The 17566-nt window shown below is 46.4% G+C and overlaps 8 protein-coding genes across 8 annotated transcripts; 3 read left to right on the top strand and 5 right to left on the bottom strand.

Annotated features, from left to right (window-relative positions):
- Window positions 1–283: 283 nt before the first annotated feature.
- On the bottom strand, window positions 284–1658 carry V8C40DRAFT_285030 (aspartic peptidase domain-containing protein; the record flags this gene model as incomplete). The annotated part of the gene is made up of 3 exons (XM_083222277.1): window positions 284–291; window positions 413–1600; window positions 1631–1658. 3 exons carry the CDS (start codon window positions 1656–1658, stop codon window positions 284–286), a joined length of 1224 nt encoding a protein of 407 aa, XP_083066948.1.
- Window positions 1659–2647: 989 nt separating this feature from the next.
- On the top strand, window positions 2648–4586 carry V8C40DRAFT_285028 (Alpha/Beta hydrolase protein; the record flags this gene model as incomplete). Its single annotated transcript, XM_083222276.1, has 4 exons — window positions 2648–2743; window positions 2811–3200; window positions 3339–4221; window positions 4309–4586. 4 exons carry the CDS (start codon window positions 2648–2650, stop codon window positions 4584–4586), a joined length of 1647 nt encoding a protein of 548 aa, XP_083066947.1.
- A 918-nt stretch (window positions 4587–5504) lies between these two features.
- Window positions 5505–6728, bottom strand: V8C40DRAFT_278869 (alpha/beta hydrolase family protein; the record flags this gene model as incomplete). Its single annotated transcript, XM_083221125.1, has 1 exon — window positions 5505–6728. The coding sequence occupies one exon, from the start codon at window positions 6726–6728 to the stop codon at window positions 5505–5507; it is 1224 nt and encodes a 407-aa protein (XP_083066946.1).
- Window positions 6729–7687: 959 nt separating this feature from the next.
- Window positions 7688–8833, top strand: V8C40DRAFT_271697 (H-type lectin domain-containing protein; the record flags this gene model as incomplete). Its single annotated transcript, XM_083220289.1, has 4 exons — window positions 7688–7813; window positions 7874–8059; window positions 8162–8600; window positions 8697–8833. The coding sequence occupies 4 exons, from the start codon at window positions 7688–7690 to the stop codon at window positions 8831–8833; spliced, it is 888 nt and encodes a 295-aa protein (XP_083066945.1).
- On the bottom strand, window positions 8632–9653 carry V8C40DRAFT_259685 (uncharacterized protein). Its single transcript, XM_083219025.1, has one exon. The coding sequence runs from the start codon at window positions 9593–9595 to the stop codon at window positions 8921–8923; it is 675 nt and encodes a 224-aa protein (XP_083066944.1). The 5' UTR covers window positions 9596–9653; the 3' UTR covers window positions 8632–8920.
- An 84-nt stretch (window positions 9654–9737) lies between these two features.
- V8C40DRAFT_259683 (amidase signature domain-containing protein) lies at window positions 9738–12287 on the bottom strand. The gene has a single exon (XM_083219024.1). The coding sequence runs from the start codon at window positions 11965–11967 to the stop codon at window positions 9928–9930; it is 2040 nt and encodes a 679-aa protein (XP_083066943.1). The 5' UTR covers window positions 11968–12287; the 3' UTR covers window positions 9738–9927.
- A 217-nt stretch (window positions 12288–12504) lies between these two features.
- On the top strand, window positions 12505–14408 carry V8C40DRAFT_259679 (transcription factor domain-containing protein). The gene is made up of 4 exons (XM_083219023.1): window positions 12505–12917; window positions 13006–13421; window positions 13489–13935; window positions 13989–14408. The coding sequence occupies exons 1-4, from the start codon at window positions 12596–12598 to the stop codon at window positions 14397–14399; spliced, it is 1596 nt and encodes a 531-aa protein (XP_083066942.1). The 5' UTR covers window positions 12505–12595; the 3' UTR covers window positions 14400–14408.
- Window positions 14409–14428: 20 nt separating this feature from the next.
- Window positions 14429–16546, bottom strand: V8C40DRAFT_156171 (thiamine diphosphate-binding protein). The gene is made up of 2 exons (XM_083211380.1): window positions 15162–16546; window positions 14429–15109 (listed from the first exon to the last, which is right to left on the bottom strand). The coding sequence occupies exons 1-2, from the start codon at window positions 16430–16432 to the stop codon at window positions 14458–14460; spliced, it is 1923 nt and encodes a 640-aa protein (XP_083066941.1). The 5' UTR covers window positions 16433–16546; the 3' UTR covers window positions 14429–14457.
- Between the last annotated feature and the right edge of the window lie 1020 nt (window positions 16547–17566).

The raw sequence follows: 17566 nt of genomic DNA, 5'->3' as shown, positions 1-17566 counted from the left end.
TTATATAAATAAACCCTTTTACTTTTATTAATTACCTACTAATTTAACCTAGCTTATCCGCTAATATAAACCTAGCATAAGGTTTATCCCTTAGGAATTCCTCTTATACTAACTATATAGGAGCTTAGCTTATTACACTACCCTATACTATTTAGTATAGACTAGTTCGTTATATTTTACTTAATCTAAAATTAAATTCTTTATTATTAATATTACTATTTTATATAGCTTATCTTAGTTAATATATTATTAAACTTATTACTAATACTACTACTAAGGTACCTTAATTTTCTATACTTAATAATATACAATAAGTTAGTATTTAAGTATCTATACTTAGTTTCATAAAACAATCTATCTTCTAATATTAGAAAAAAGAAAAACAGGAAGTATAATACTTAATAAATACTACTATTATTATATACTAAGCTTCTACCCCCATCTGCACGAGCTGCAAACCGCATCTCATTCTTTCCAAAGTCAAAAACAGACACTACATTATTCAAAAACGGGCCTGATATAGTAAAGGCTACTGTACCCTCTGCAGAAATCCCCGGCACTAGACTCGACTGGCACGAGCCGTCCTTATTGTAGTATATCATGTCTTCTGGTAGGAGAAAGAATGTTTTGCCACCGATAGCAAGGCCAAAGAGGGGTGGTATAGTATCACAGTCAACCATGAATGCACCCGAGAAGGGATCCAAGACCGGAGGCTTCGTATACTGCGCAAACACGGCGTCAACAACTTCGGCAGGCAGCTCATTAAAGACACCGCCGCTATCTACAATTGCCTGGAAACGAGTCGTGTTGGTCGATTGGAATGTATTGTTACGGTGTCCCCAGATGACTGCATCGATGCTCAAAGTCCACTCTGTGAATTCCGATTTGCCATCGGTAATGCTGGGAGGGATGGCTCTGTTAACTTCGACCGGAGCGCTCACAAAAGTCGAGCTGTAATTGATAGGAGGCATTTCGCCAAGTCCAAGGTAGCCACCTGGGCCACTTGTTTCGCCAGGAGCCAGGCGGTTAATCGCGATGCTGAACCAAGGGGCTACAGAGCCTTGTTGGAACATATTGGTGAATAGCGGATTATAGGTGGTGTGGTTCTCTCGAAGACTGGTATTGTCGACCGATGTTGTTGGGTGTGCAAAAGTCAGGGATGGGTATGCCAATCCGAGGATCCCGCTGTCAATGCCGCTTCCAGCATTAGTAAGACGGTCCGCAATCCCGAATTCTTGGCCGCGGACTGTTACTCCGCCAAGAGTAACATCTTCAGTGCCCATGCAACCGGTAGCTATTCCAGCTCCGTATTGTACTCCAAGGGTCTCGTTCTGAATTTGCCGGAATGTAGGAGATGTGTTGTATGTTGCGTTGGCATAGTTGCACGCAGACTGTGGAAGTTCCTGGTTGTCGGTACCATTGAAACAACGATAACCAGTTCCAACAACCCAGAGGTCGCTGCTGCCAGTGTCGGCCAGTACGAAAAACTCCTGGCCTCCAATTGTGATCTGTACGTCAAAGAAGAAGCTAGAATCAGCGGCTGTTAGAGGCAGCAGAGCACTAGTCTCGCGCCGACGAAGCGGAAGAACATTTGGCAATTCTGTAACAAAGGAGGATGAAGCGGCATAACCTATAAAGAAGGCTAGAGTGATAAGCATTATAGCGGAAACAGCAATAGAATTATGATAGTGAAGATAGAATAGTAGATTGAGTTATATGTGTATTTAAAAAGATGTAATAAAAAGATTTGTGTTGTTTTTTTGTTTAGATGTATTATATATTTTTAACTCTGCGAGTTAATTAATCGTTTAGCAACCACACAAGCCGGCTTAACTCTGCGATTTAAAGGGGTAATTACAGGGAATAGTCGGTGTATTCAATATTAGACAACTTTGAGGATTAGGCTTGACCCCATAAAACAAGGAGTCAGTTCCAGTAGTTAATCTGTGGCTTAGACAACTACGTGAACGTCAGCTTACTCTCTTTATACAACACAGATCAATACTATATCGGTCCGGACCCTAGATGTGGCGCTAGAACCGCATATAGAAACACACTTCCATTTAGTATCTAGCGTAATCCAGTGGCCTAGTTGAGTCGGCTGTAAGTCGATCCGACGGCGTCCGTAGGTAGAGCCATAGCTTCCCGTTAAATTTACTAATGTCTTGGTGTTTTTGTTACTGCATTTCAAGAATATTTCTCTAAGTTGTTTTTATTTTAAATCAGCCTTGTTTTGACGTTTGTACCGACTCCGACAGACACTCCAACCTAAAACGCATTGGTCGCCGGGCTGTCAGCTTCTCGGCTCAATTATTAGGTTAGCCTTACGCCACACCTTAGACACATTACCAATTTAGGTATTGTGTATACTTCATCTTCTTGTAAGGCCATTGGAGTGGAAACACACGAGCATGCTGATTTATGCCACTGGCGGAAGCAAATCGGATACTTTCAGTTTACCATCCGATTGATGTAATCAGGAAAAGTCTATATAACAATGCTACACCGTCATGGCTGTTCTATTCAACAGAACAGTTCGCTCTCATCGGAAAATACTTAGAGCCAAGCAAATTGTTTATTTGCCTGTCTTATTCGCCAATTGTCAATACATCTTCATCACATCTTCATTTCAACTTAAACCGTCAAGATGTTGAAATTGTCCGCCCTTTTCGCGCTGGGCCTATCTATAGGCCAGACAGCGGCCAGCCCTTGCCAAGCACTTCCTGTGATCGATCTTGGATATGTACGTTCCTTTCAACAGCACTCAAAAACAAGCTCTCCATAACCCCTATTATTTACAAATACAACAGGTCCACCAACAAGCCACGACATACAATCGTACCACCGACATCTACACCTTCTCCAATATCCGCTATGCCGCAGCCCCTGAGGGTAATCTACGCTTCCGAGCTCCTCAGGCGCCCCCCACCAATCGCACTTCCATTCAAGATGGATCTGGAGTCAGGATGTGCCCGCAAGGATATCCCAACTGGCTAGTCTCCGCATTCACCCCCATTGGCGAGTTCGCGTCTGGAGAGGTCCCTTTCTCCATCAACGCTTGGGAGGAGTCTTTTAACGAGACATTCAAAACAATTAATTTTAACACGGCGACTTCCGAAGATTGCCTCTTCCTGGATGTCTACGTGCCGGGTAAAGTTCTCCAGCAGTCGAAGCTGAAGAATGCCCCAGTGCTCGTCTACGTGAGTTATTTCCTTTTCACAACCGATTATCTTTCTGGGTGGCATTACATCCTTCATATGCCTTACAAGCGTCAAGTTCATGCCTGTATATCAAAGCACTCAATATCAGAGGCTAACCTAATTCCTTTCGCATGACAGATACACGGTGGTGGTTTCGTATTGGGCTCCAAGTTGGGAACGTCAGGCGAGTCTCTTCCCACCGGTCTTCTTGAACAATCTATCAAGGAGAATGGCAGCGGAATGATTGTTGTGTCCATCAACTATCGCCTCGGCGCCTTCGGCTGGCTTTCTGGCCCTGAGGTCGAGAAGGATGGTGTCTTAAATGCCGGTCTGCTGGATCAGCGCCTCGCCTTGGACTGGGTCCAGAAGAACATTGGCCTTTTTGGTGGAAATGCCAAGCATGTCACCGCTATTGGCGAGTCAGGTGGTGCTGCAGCCATCATGCTGCACATGGCCGCGTACGGTGGCAAGGCTGGCAGTACCCCCTTTCAGCAAGCCATCCTCCAGTCCCCCGCCATCATGCCCACATTTTCTGTGCCGTCTTCTGCATATGATCAACTTGCTTCTGCTCTGAATGTCACATGCATTGAAGACCTTCGTAAGCTAGATTCGCAAACCTTAATCAGCGTCAATGCCCAACAGGTTGCCCACGCTCCCCTTAATACCTTTGGTTACACTGCGGTAAAAGATGGCTCTTTGGTTCCTGGTGCAATTCTTCAAAACACCCCTTTTGATAAGGACGTTAAAGTTTTGGTTGCTCATAACTCTTTTGAAGGTGGCATCTTCTTTGATCCCTCAGTCAAAACCGAGGAGGATTTTGCCACTTGGCTAGGTAATTCTATTACTGGCCTTTCGTCCTCAGCCACGGAAACTCTCACCGAAACAATCTATCCACCCATCTTTGATGGTTCTTATGGTTACACTGACCAGGATACCCGTCAAATGGCGCTCTGGGGCGAGGGTTACATTGAGTCCAATCTTTTGTTGGCTGGTCAGTTCGCACAGGGCCAGACGTATGCCTGTAAGTACAAAGCACTGGCACATTACCCGTGACACTTTATCTTATCCAAATCTAACACAATTAACTAACTTTTTTATGTCATCATAGATGAGTTCTCTGTTGTTCCTGGTGCTCACACCCAAGACCTCAGCTACACTTTCAACGATCCTACTTCGCCTCCTGCTTCTCTGTCAGCACAGCAGTCCTTGCAAGAGGCAGTTGTTGGCTTCTCTATTCATGGCGTTCCAACTTTCAGCTCTAGCCAGAAATGGCCCGTTTTTGGGGCCAATGGTGCCCTTGTTAATATCTCAGCGTCCACTCCTGCTATATCGCAATCCAGGGTAAATGCAACAAGATGCCACTGGTGGAAGAACCAGAAATTCTAAACCATGGTAAACAGAGTTGTATTATTAATACACTAAGAGGTACAAAATAAGAAACTTTAATAGTTCGATTTTATTACTTTTCTATAGATGTATTATATTGATACTTGTAATTGAATAAAGATTTACTTTACAGTAAGATACAATTTTAGAAACAAGTCTACGGAATCATGTGTGTGATGGTATAAGTATAAAATTAATGCAGCATGCATCCACTAACGCGAGTTTCGAACGCGTTGCTTCTATAGTAAACGGAAGCGTGCGTTGGGCAGACACAAGTCCAGTGTCAGGACCAGTGCCACGCCGAGACTCAAGAAAGGCCAAAATGAAAACAGGGCCATTTATGAACATTTCACTTCCTGGAAAAACTATCAAGCGGCAGGGCACATTGAATACAAAGTTGGCAATCATATAAATAAGCAACTCCGGCTGGATGTACCTGCAATAACAAAACAAACTCTTTTTGTCAGAATTTGCTGAACACAGAGGTACAGAGTTTAGGAGCAGGATTTGTTGCTTGCTTGCGAAGCTATGTTCACCTAGTGGTCCTTCGACAATCCCAAAGGGGAGATAGATTGCCGAAAAGAGAATTAGAGTTTGAAGCGATGGAAGACCATGGAGCCGCTTGAGCCGAAATATAGCAAACTGGTCACAGCCTTAACACGATCTGGGGTATTTTGTTTCCCGGTGAATACTATAATAAAATCTCCAAATTCACTCAGAGGACTCTTGTTGGGGTATAAATTCACTCGTAGATTCAGAGCATTGAATATTGAAAGGAGATGTTATTGAGTGTCTATTGCAGGCTGTATACACGTATTGGCCTATAGACTAAAGTACATACCTACCTAGTAGCTAGTATGAGTATAATATCTTGTAGTCACATGTACTATATAGTACACTGCCTATGAGTCTGGCCGACTAATGTCCGACAATCCTTGCAAACCACTCAAAGACTTCCTGGTTCATATGCACCAGGCCACCACTATGGCAATGGTATTGGCCTCCTTGCTCGACACCGAATACTTTTAGCGTTGCATTCCCCCCAATAGCCTCGGCCACACGAATCGGCTGTCCTTTAAAGAATAGATCATCTACCGCTTCGCCGATGAATGCCGGCATACGAATCCTTTGCGCCACGCCATTCTCAAGTGACATCTTGTCCATGACTTTATAGGCTTCGAAAGCCGAGTCCACACAAAAGGTGAACTTCAAGTCGTCGTGGAACCATCGGCGGTTCGTGGACCAGGTTGATGGATCTTGCTCAAATAAACGATCGAATTCTGCCGCGTCACGCTTCTCCCAAGCATCCCTGCCTTGTGGGAATGCTTGCATGCAGGCATCCATCATGCTGTATACACCGTCAATGAGAATAACTGCCGCAAGTCGCTTCTCGAACGCAGCAGCTCGTGCAGCGAGATAGCCACCCATGCTCATGCCGACCAATCCGATCCTGTCGGTGTCGACGAATGTCAGCTCATGATCTTTGTTAGCGAAGATGTAATCCACCACAGGTGTCACAGCTTCCTCCCACTCCGAAATGAAGCCTTTGCCTTGCGTCTCTACAAGAGTACGGTGGCCGGGTCCCTCATACAAAATGACATTGTAGCCTCGTTCCAGCGCCGAAACGGCAAAGACATGGTATGTTTCTTCCATGATGCTCTCGAAGCCTCCACCAACAATCAGTGTAGGCCTGGGATTCGTAACCGAGGCTTCACTGGCTCTAAATACAAGCCCTGGCATCTCAAAATCTTTGGCTTTAATGGTAATATGCTTGCCGGGAATAGGCAGCAAGGCATTGGCTTTGTTGAAATATTTCTTCCACAGCTTAAAGCATTCGATTATTCGAGGATCAGATTTGTTGCCGTGAAGAAAGAAGTCGGCCATGAAGATGTAGTGGCTGGCACGGAAGTAGGCATTTCTTAGTGTAACTGGCGAGAACAAACTCTCTTTTGTCTCGTCGACAGTGGAGAGTATACTTTGTGCAAGATTGAACCATTCGTGGTACCAGCTTTCAAAATCTCCAGGTTTGATGTTGGGCATGATATTGAAGATCTCGGTGATATCGGCTCCGTGAAAGGGGACCGTCCCAAGTGCCCGCATGGTTTCATAGTGGAAGTTGGTGTCTTCGTGCAACTTGACCATGGTGCTCATTATGATTTGATAGTCGACTGTTTTACTTTGATAAGAATTTTGAGATAAGTTTTTACTTCTTTTTCCACGTCTGTTGATGAAGAGTAGCTTGTATAAAGCTGAAGCATCTTGCCCTATAGGTATAGACTCTAATACCTCGGTAAGTGAACTTATAGACTCTAATACCTCGGTAAGTGATTTTCGTGGGCGGAGATGTTACCTTGTCTAGTGATACTAGAATTGTATTGGGAGATATATTTCCGTTTACTGTTAAGCATTAACTAAGGTTTATATTATCCTGGCTTTTTAGTAATATTACCTAACTTATACTCTAGGGAATAATGTACTATATATAAATTTATAATATTAGTAGTAATTTTAAATAGCTTTAGAAACTAAGAATAATAAATTAAAGGTTACTTATTGTTTTTTATATCTTTAGTAAATATTTTTAATTTACTTTTACAAAACCTAAAGTTAGTTATAGAAAATAATAAGGAACTATCTTTAGCTATTAGTAAGCAGTAGTTTTAAAACAATAGAACGTTAATAAACATAAGGCTATTATTAAGGATACTACCAAAGTCTAGGAAAAATATCCTAACGTATACTTACCTAATGTATAGATTAGAGTCTTGTTTAATAAGAATCTACCGGGTAGGCGCTCAATGCTTAGCAAGTTCAGTTATAAATAAACACTAGAGGAAAGGAAAACAGCAACTATAACTCTAGGCGCCAGGTTGACGCAGAAGGCTTTTTGGAAAATAGCTCTGCATAAGTTAGGCCATGTGCTTGACTATATCCACGAGCACTGCAGTCCCGTTGCAAACATTGACTGGAACAAGTGTATCATTATTAAATAGTATATGAAGTTAAATGCAAAGTATACTCCGGAGTAGGTGGATAAGAACGTCTTCCAAAAGTACTCCAGCGATGATTTCCTGACGACTCTGTTTAATAAGAAATCCATCATGATCTACTCTATCTTTCCTAGATGGCCTACCAACGTCGACATAGTGGACTGGCCCGATGAGCTGTCACCCGCCAACAAGATGCTAATCGGCAGGGTGTATCCGCCCATCATGTCGACTGAGTCGGTGACTTACTATACCAGGGAGACTCGAGAGTAGTATAGACCGGATCATAACAACATAAAGAAGGTCGAGATCACAAACCCGCTCAAGAAGGACTTGGAACTCGCGATTGGCATCACTCACTTTGACTTGAAAGCCAAGACAAACATGCAACTCGCCGCCTACGCCGATTCGTGGAACCCCAACACCAAAAGCACCTTCAACTTGCATCTCAGCTCCAAAAAAGGCACTACGATGTTCTCGGCCGGCGTTACCTGCATGCTTACCGAGAAGTATAACCCCAGGCTACAGATGGGCTCCTACGCCACCCAGGACGCGGACCTGCTAAGCAACTTGGGCGACGACAAATAGTTCCAGGCCTGCATTAAGTTTGAGAAGCCCTCCAAGGACGAAAAGCCCTTTAAGAACGTGCCTCGCGTGGTGGTCTGGCTGCAGGCCTTTGACTTTGAATTCCAAAAGGACAACTCCTACGCCGTCAACGCCTACGCCGAGGATGAGGATTGTGACGGCTTCACTATTCATGTCGACGCACTCCACGGGGCGCGGCTCAACAGTGCCATGGTCTCGTGGGTCGTCTACGAGCAAGACCCCCCTGGCATTATGTCGGGGCGGCTCAATTTCGAGACCTTCAAGAAGAGGCAGGGTGACAACTCGAAATGGCCCGAGAAACACTGCGTCAAGTTGAAGAAGCTCGGCGAGTGGCAGCTGACTAGGCTGTATGCTGGCGTATCTAAGTTCAACTTCGACCCCAGATGGAACTTGCGTATGGCTGTTAATGTCAATTGCCAAGGTTCGTCTTTTGAAATTGATGCTTGTACTTGGGCTGATAGTGTCTGCAATTCGGTTGAGGTTTCTTATATAGCAGTATGTATATAACTAAGTTCAGTACTACAAATGGTTCACTCTGGTAAAGCAAAACCTAGCTTCGTCGTTTCAGCTGATATTAGTATCGAAGAGGCTCCTGAGTATTACCAACTCTACAGCAATCATTTGGACGATAACCTTGTTATTCGCTTTCCATAGAGAGTCAATAAATGCCCAGATATTATTAAATAAAATACCTACCTTTTGACTCTGATCCTTCATCGTCACAGGGAGTATCTCGCGGTCCTACAGAGTAACAGAAGATATTACTGTAGATCTTTTCTCCTTTTCAATCCCAAGTCGCTGCTGAGCAACATCACACAATGTAACATTTCCACATTCGCAGTCCCCTTCCCTCATCCACCGATACGTGATGCTCCACCTATTCTCTCGAGGCCTGACTGTCCCGTCTGTCAGGGTGTCTGTCTTTCTCTTTTTGATGCCATGAGTCCAATGCAGCCTCGCATCTCCAGTCATCTTCATCATCCCCCGCGGCATTAAGTCTATATCAACGCGCTGATCTCCGTTACGGAATTGCATCAAGATTGGCGACCCGATGGACAGCGCGTACAGTTGGTCGTAAGCCCGATGAGCATCAACGTGTGGCGGGATCCCTGTGCCTGGTGGATAGTATTGTAGACAGACCTGGTCAGGTGGGCGAGTCTCGGTTGTGGGGATTAATGGTTTGAGCCAGTTGGGAAACTCTTTATATGGTATATCTGGGTCTACGCCAAAGGTCTTGTAGTCGAATGTGTAGCCGTAGTGTAATGACTGGCGACTGCTGGCCTGTTGGGGCCATATCAGTTCATTGAGAAAGATTTGAACCAGCTCTTTCTCATGCTCCGGGCTGATAAAGTTGTTTTGCAAGAAAAGACCCCTGGGCAACCCGGGTCGCTCTTCAAACCCACTCTTCCCTGCCATTCCAATTATGAACAGTGGTTTTGGAATAGGTAGGTAATAGTATTGTACATATTCTGTGTGAAAATTTGAACTGGTGTACCCCGCTGGCGCCTTACTCTTAGATACTAAATATACTGCTGTCCAGGTGCTACAGTAAGGAAGGTTAAACTTCGGCGGATTCTTATTTTTGAGGTCTATATTACTATAGTAGTCCCATTATATAGCTTATATACTTTCACTTATGAATCTGGCAGTTGGACTATAAAAAGACTTAATAACCGCTTCCTGGTGGATTGATCGGTCTGTCGTTCATCCGGAACCTCCAACAATGGAGTCATGGCGCATACCTTGATTTAATCAAGCAAAATTAATGAGCCGGCTGCTCGGCCGTTACTAGCCTTTGCGACAAAGACAATCAGAAATTGGTCCCTTGGCACCTTCGCCAGGAGCGGGTATTTGTCCTCAATCTTAGGCCGAGTGAGGCGAGCCGTCCAAGTCCAGTTGCTGCCTTCCCAGGATACGAGAGACGATGGCTCACCATTCGTGAAGGCTCTCAGTGAGCTTGCTAGATGGCAAGTTCCAGTAACCGTGATCAAACGGGCTTCGAGATCATTACCGTCTTCATTGATTGACTTCGTTGACAGAATCTTCAACACTGGCTTGGTTGAAGAGGCCAACGGAAGACTGCTACTTTGGAGTGGTATCTCATCCGACGGCAATGACGGCGCCAAAGGTGGACTTTCTCGGCGCCTCGACACAGCCTCATACGCAAAGGCGTATTTCAAGAGATTGGAGTCTTGATATGCCGCGCCACAGAAAGTGAGTCCGACTGGCATCTTCTCCTCTGCAAGGGTCCCCATTGGAACGGTAATGCAGGGAACTCCAAGATGCTTCAAAGAACGGCCGCCATTTGCGTATTTGACGCCGTCTCTTAATGCGTCAAGCATGGATTCATAGTTCTCGTCCGAGTCGGCCAAGGCGACGTCACCGTTGGTGGGAAACACCACAACGTCGTACTTATTCTCGGCCATCCATTCTTCCAAGTCCCTCTCTCGCATTGCTTCTAAAGCTTTGAGAGCGGACTCACACCCAGGCAGGTCAATAAGACCAGATTTTCCTCGCTGCTTTACCACGGCGACCATGGCTTCATAGCGGACCTGGTTGTGTGCCTCAGTGTGCTGTGAGGGGTCATCCATGGGAGCAATATGTGGGTGAATCTTGTCGAGCTCGGCGAAGGTGAAGTCTGGCAGCTTCTCATCGCCATCGCTGCGGAGGAAGTTGTCCCAACTCAAGGCAATCATGTCGCATCGTTCACGCGCCGCCCAATCCTGCGAAAGGCCGACGACATTCATGCCTTGGCCAGGGAAGTCTTGTCTAGTATAGTTCTCGAACAGAGGGAAGTCAGTCTCGACAACAGTAGCCCCTAGATTCTCAAGATCTTTCCGTGCTCTTTCCCAGAGGGCGCGGACACCGCTGGAGCAGGCATTTTTTGGCTGAGCTCCCTGAACTCCAATAAAGCACTTTGGGACTGCAACTAGTTTGTTTCGAAGCGCGTCCGGGTCAGCCAACGACTGATAGTCCGCCGGACGGATGTCGTTGGCCTTTGGAAGTGGTACATATGGTTGTTCACGCCAGAAATCTGCGTCTCCAGACGCGTTGTCATCTGCAACAACGACATTCAGCACCTGGAACAAGTCTGATACAGTTCGTGTGTGAGGGACGACCTGGTCGCAAGTTGGATATAACGGCCACAAGCCACGGGAAGGAATGACACTACGTGAAGGAGCGTAGGCGACCAGGGCATTGTTGGACGCTGGAGAGCGACCTGATGTGACAGCTTCTCCAGCAAACCCAAATGCGGCAAAGCTTGCTGCCGTAGAGACTCCACAGCCATAGGAGGAACCAGAGGCATAAGCGGTGCACATGTACTTTTGGTTGTATGGACTCTCGGAGCGCCCATACAGACCGCGCTGACAACCACCATCAGCCATCGGCGGCATGTTGGTCTTTCCCAAGACAACCGCTCCTGCTTTGCGGAGCATCTCCACAATGGCTGCATCAGATGATGCTTCGAGGTTGGCGAAAGCAGGTGACGCAGCAGATACGGTCATGCCTTTGACTTTGTAGCTATCCTTGACCGTGAACGGGATACCTTCTAGAGGCCGTGGTGGCTTTCCAGAAGCGCGGAAATCATCCGAGGCTTGGGCTTCGGTGAAGACATCGGGGTTGAGGAGACAGATCGAGTTGAGACGTGGACCCCTGGAGTCATATTTGCCAATGCGATGCAAATAGAGAGAGACAAGCTCAACGCTTGTGATGGCTCGAGCGGTTAGTAACTGTTTGAGATCGCTAATGGTTGCCTCAAGCAGGTTGAGCGATACTTTGTCTGCCATATTGAAAGAAGGGCGAGTGTGAGTTGCGGAATAAGATGAGGGTTCCTAGTTGATTACAAGAGAATGAACGTAACTTGGAGCAACAAACAGTATTTATAGACGTGCAGCTGTGATATTGACCAGTTTGAGGCGGTCGCCATCGACTTCCCACATTGAGGCTACACCCAGATTGTCATTCTCCCGAAGTTGAGCGCGCCCATGTCTTGACATTCTCGGGGCTTCGGCTGGCCGCGGTCCCCATGATGATTTTGTTCTACAGATCTTCGATAAATTCCATTGGACTATCGGGTGAAAGCCCCCCAAAAGAATGTGAATCGTTCAACTTCCGAAGTTGTAGGTTAGCTAAATTCGGAAAGCAGCTTTTGTAAGTTCGAAGCGAAGGCTCCATGACTAAATGTAAGCACCTTATTGGCTGGCACAAACGCCCGATGCCCGAGTATTTCTCCACAGTAGAACCTTTCTAAGAGCTCTGAGGGGTCAATCGAACCAAGAACTCGAAAAGCGCTAGGATTACTGGTTTGGGAACTTCGGAGCGTAGTCAGCGTCTGACATTGCGAGGGGAGGACCCATATCCGCTTTTCTCTTGCTCCGATGTTAACTGCAGCATCCACAATCTGTGCTCTTAACGATGGGGAGCTCCAAGAAAGCTGAATGTTGTTGGACATGTAAAATAAGGCATGTCAAATGTGACGCAACACCGGCGGCCTGTGTGCAGTGCACAAGTCGAGAGATCAACTGCCATGGATATGGCCCAAAACCATTGTGGATGGATGGAGGTGAAGAGGAGGAGCGAGAAAGGCAGCTTATCAAGCGCGCAGTCAAGAACAATTTCAAACGGAAAAAGAAGCTCCATCATCGTTTAATCAAGAGACAGAATCGTCCACAGGCTCGAAGTCAGAGCCCAATTCCGCTAAGGTCATTGCAGGATGCTAAGATTGCAACCCCTCAAAGTAAGTCCAAGTCTCATGGCCTGCACACTGTTAGCATTTGAAATGGCTACAGATATACTTACTCTATGACATGTATTTGCTCATTTAGATACCGCAGCATTACCAATACTGACCCCACCCTCGTTACAAAGCCGCGTTCCCTTCGACCGCTCCTTTCCAGAACCCTTGCAGTATGACGAAGCAAGTCTCTTGATGCATTATCTGGACTATGTATTCCCCTACCAATACCCATTCTCTGAAAAAGGAAATTGGTCTCGTGGCTGGCTTCTTTGGCTCTTGAGCAAAAATGGACCGCTTTATCGAGCATCTATGGGCCTCGCGGCGCTGCATCGACGATCACTCCAGGGCGGAATTGAGAGTCACCATCTTGAACTAGAGTTTCACACTAAGGCCTTGAGACAGCTTCAAGAATTTATTGTTTCTTTGAACATAAATGAGCTTCGGCCTGAGAACGAGGATCTCGTCGAGGCAATAACATGTGGCGTGGCTCTAATTAGCTTTGAGGTGAGTCAAGTTCCTTGTTTGTGGTTGGAGCTGCAAAGGTACCGAATAGAGCGCTAACAGCTGAAAGGTCCTTAGAGGAAGCACGGGTAACTGGCAACCTCACCTGTGCGCTATGGCTTCAATTGCCATTGCAATACACAAACAGCACCAGCTTCCACAGTCACCAGATCAACTCTCGCTTCCACTGTTCGAAAACAAAACCACGGCAGCTTTAGCATTCCACATCCCAGTATTGTTGTGGATGGACATATTGGCCTGCGTAGCAACACAAAAAAAAACAAAGCTGCCTTACGAAGAATGGCTAGGTCCAAGTTGCAACTTTGAGCTTGTACATATCATGGGATGCCATAACTCGGTGATGAAAGCCATTGGCAACTTGGGAGCCTTACAGGAGTGGAAAGCCGAGACCTTCAACGTAAATCGCCTTGAAAATGAGCAATTATGGAGGAGAATACAATGCATCGAAGATGAACTCGAAGATTGCATGGAAGCAATCCCCATAGTTTCATCAAAGGTCAGTGAGATATCGCCTTGACCGATCGTTTGCCGTAGCTGACACAAGCAAAGTCACTATTCCGATCTGATGAAGGGTATGCCACTCGCATATTTGCGGCTGCAGCGTTAGTGCAACTTCGAGTTCTTGACGCTCAGATTTCACCACGTCCCTCGTCAACTAAAATGAGGAGGGCAGTGAGCCGTACGATGTCGGAAATCCAGGTGATACAGGGCACAATTTCTCCTCGGCAGATGTGCTGGCCCATCTGCGTCGTCGGCTGTGTGGCTGATGCAGATCAGAGATTCTTTTTTGAGCATCTGCTAGAGAATGTACTCTCTGAAGGCAGCAGCATCTTTGGGAATTGTGGGACGGCACTGGACATTATGCGAAATTGTTGGAAGTTTCAGGCTGAGCAGCCGGATATTCAATGGGACTGTAGCAGCGCAATGAAGGAGATGGGTATATGCGCTCTACTTATATAAAACAATAATGCATTGTATGTGAAAATCCTTTTAAAGTACGTGTACTGCATCTTGATGTCTACGCGACCGACTTGATAGCCGCAATGATACCATCCACACTCAGCCCCTGAGTATTGATCTGCTCGTATAGACCACCACCACCTTCTCGAATAGCACCGATAGACTTGTACTTCGGTGTGAAATTGCGTTCAAGTAATTGAGATCCAAGGCGAGACCCAAGACCAGTCTTCTGAGCAATAGACTCCACAACAACCACAAACGGAGAAGAGCCGTAGAGTTTGATTGTCTCCTCGTCAACGATATTGAGTGTCGGTTTATTGATAAGACCAACGTCAAGGCCATCCTTCCTAAGACGCTCGACGGCATCAAGGGAGCGGAAGACCATATCACCATATGAGACGACATAGCCGGCAGAACCACGACGAATCACTTCTTCTTTTCCAGGAACAAACTCGTATCCCTCACCATAAAGTAGCTGATCAGCAGAACCTTCCTTTAAAATATAGGGAACAGGAGACCTGATGGAAAAGATGAACCGCAAGCCCGGATCGAAGAAAATTTTCTTCACTACCGCCTTCATCTGCTCGCCATCCGCCGGAAAGTAAAGAGTGGTGGTCTCGGCATCCATCAGACCATTGTCCGCGAAGAAATGATTTAATCCAAAGTGGCACGTATTATCCGCCATACCTGATATTCCTGAATGCGAAAAACTACTATTCATCAGCTCTTGGTCATCTTCGTATTAAGGAGACAATTGCGTACTGTGACAACACGCTGCATTGATTAAGACGAGCCATCGTAATTTCAGAAATGATCATTTCCAAGAAAGCTGAAAAGGTCGAAAACACTCCCTGGCGCTCTCCGTTGCTTCTAAAACCGAAGCCAGCAGCAGCAGAAAAATTTCCGCGCTCCATGACTCCTGACGGAACGAAAACTTCGGGATGCTTGGTATGAATAGACTTTAAGCCGGTTGAACCTTCCAGATCAGAATCAATAACCATGACCCGACGGATGGCTTCGTCTTTGCTCAATGTGTCGAGAACCGAGTTGACTGCCTCACCAAAGATGACACGATTGGCACCTTCGTCTTTGGTGGAGCCAAGGTACTGGTGCGGATCTCGTCCGGGCTTGATTTGGTCATAGAAAGCGAGCTGTTCCGGCTTGTAGCCTCGCTTTGTGAGGTACTTGCGAGCGACATCAACCTTGATCACATCATGGGCGGAAGTCTGGCCCTCGATGCCCTCGATACCGGCGGCCATCTTGCGGTTCGAGACGACAGCGGCAGGGCCGTCATAGTTAATCACCTCACAGATGGCGGGATAAAGTGAATCAAGGTCCTCTCCCTGAGCGCTGACGACTTTGATTCCATGACCTTCTAGAGTACGGGCCATTTCGAAGCCTTTTAGATACTCTGAGGGATGTCCGGCGATTGTCACGTCGTTATTGTCAATGAAGAGCTTGACTCGTAAATGGTTGGCCGCTGCAATTCGTGCCGCCTCTGCGTCGTTACCTTCTTGTTGGGAGCCATCTGAACCTAACAGAATTACGTTCTTGTTCTTATTGGCCATAGCAATGCCATTGACCATACCCCACATGTGGCCGAGTCGACCGGAGCTGAACTTGATGCCCGGGGTCAACCCCAGTTCCGGATGACCTGGAAGCTTTGAGTCGGCAGCACGATACTGCAGAAGGTGATCGGGTTCAATCTTGCCATCGAGGGCAGCAAGCAAATATTGTGTAGCGACACGATGTCCGGCTTCGTCGAACAGGCTATCCACAAAGCTCTCTGGTGCATTGTTGATAAATCCTAAAAGAATGCATACCTCCGGGGCTGTGTCATAGGGGCCTCCAGTGTGGCCGGCGACTCCCCGGGCCGCGCCGGTAGCAGTGAAGGCAATAATGGCATCCCGGAAAATGTCAATGTTGTGCTGGAGATCTCGCTTCTGTTGATCTGATAGTCTGGGATTTTTATGATCAAGCTTGAGTTTTTTGAACTGGGTCAGATCAACAGGGAATTTGAGTTCTGAGGGCATGATGACGATCAACGGAAACAGGGCCTAGTATACTGCGGAAGGATAGATGAGGATCAATCGCAAAACATATAAAGGCAACACTAGCTTCGAGTTAAGACTTTGGAAATTTTTTATCAAGACTCCGGAATTTCTTGGTCTGAAAACGGGGAGCAAGCATTGGGCTTTATAACTGCTTCGAAGGGGCTTCCGGGAGTCCCCCCAGGTACCCCGCGAGAGACCTTACATTACATCATAGGCTAACAAGAATGTTAAGCACTTGCTTAGTCGTTGTCGTATAATCTCGCAAAGTTCGCCACATGGTGTCAGGTAGCCTGCTATTTGTCGAAAGAGTGCCCGGCAGATTTGAGTATGTAATTCAGTTTAAAGCGCGTGCGAATGCGGGTTACACATAATATACATCAGCCACAGTCGAGGAGTTCATTTGACACAGGCTACTATACTATATCTAGTATCAAGCACGGTTAGGTATGCAACAACGTATGACTTGCAGGGGAGGAGCAATCTGCAAGCCAGAAAACAACGTTCGATTGAGGGGGCTTTTGATATGCGCATATGTGATATTTGGTGGCCGAAATCCGCTGCTTGTCTTGCAGACGATATTCTGGGTTCTTGATCGAAGCAAGCTAAGGCATGAACAGAAGCTCCATTCAAGCCCTGCTCATACAGTAAAAGAATTTGTCTTGTTTGCTATATGCAAAAGCATAGCGACATGATCTAACCTGACATGTGCTCATCGCTTAAGACAGTGGTAGTCCTTTGAAGCATCCATATGATTTGGTTCTTTGGATTGGTAGGAGCGATAGCTCATTTGTGTAATCTGATGCCATGCATGTTATTGCCTATAAATAGGTCGCGATCATTCTTTCACTTGTCCGTGGTGACGTTGAATCACTACTAAGCTAAGAACTCTTGGCCTGGTGATGGTGCAAAACGCTTTCGCAGTATTGGGCCCCTGGTGAAGTCATGCTAGCAATATGACCAAAGACCGCTTGGCCCCCCTCACACGTTCTGGCCCCAAACAGCAAAGATCGAAATTAAAAAAGCAGAGCGTGAAGATTTTTTTTTTTTTTTTTTTTTTTTTTGGGGGGGGGGGGGGGGGGGGGGGGGGTGGGGGGGTGGTGTGGGGGGGATGGG

Source organism: Trichoderma camerunense, assembly GCF_050948025.1.
Source record: "Trichoderma camerunense strain CBS 138272 chromosome Unknown V8C40scaffold_39, whole genome shotgun sequence".
NCBI lineage: Eukaryota > Fungi > Ascomycota > Sordariomycetes > Hypocreales > Hypocreaceae > Trichoderma > Trichoderma camerunense.
The sequence above is the reverse complement of the archived record's forward strand: the minus strand, read 5'-3'. Positions and strand labels throughout refer to the sequence as shown.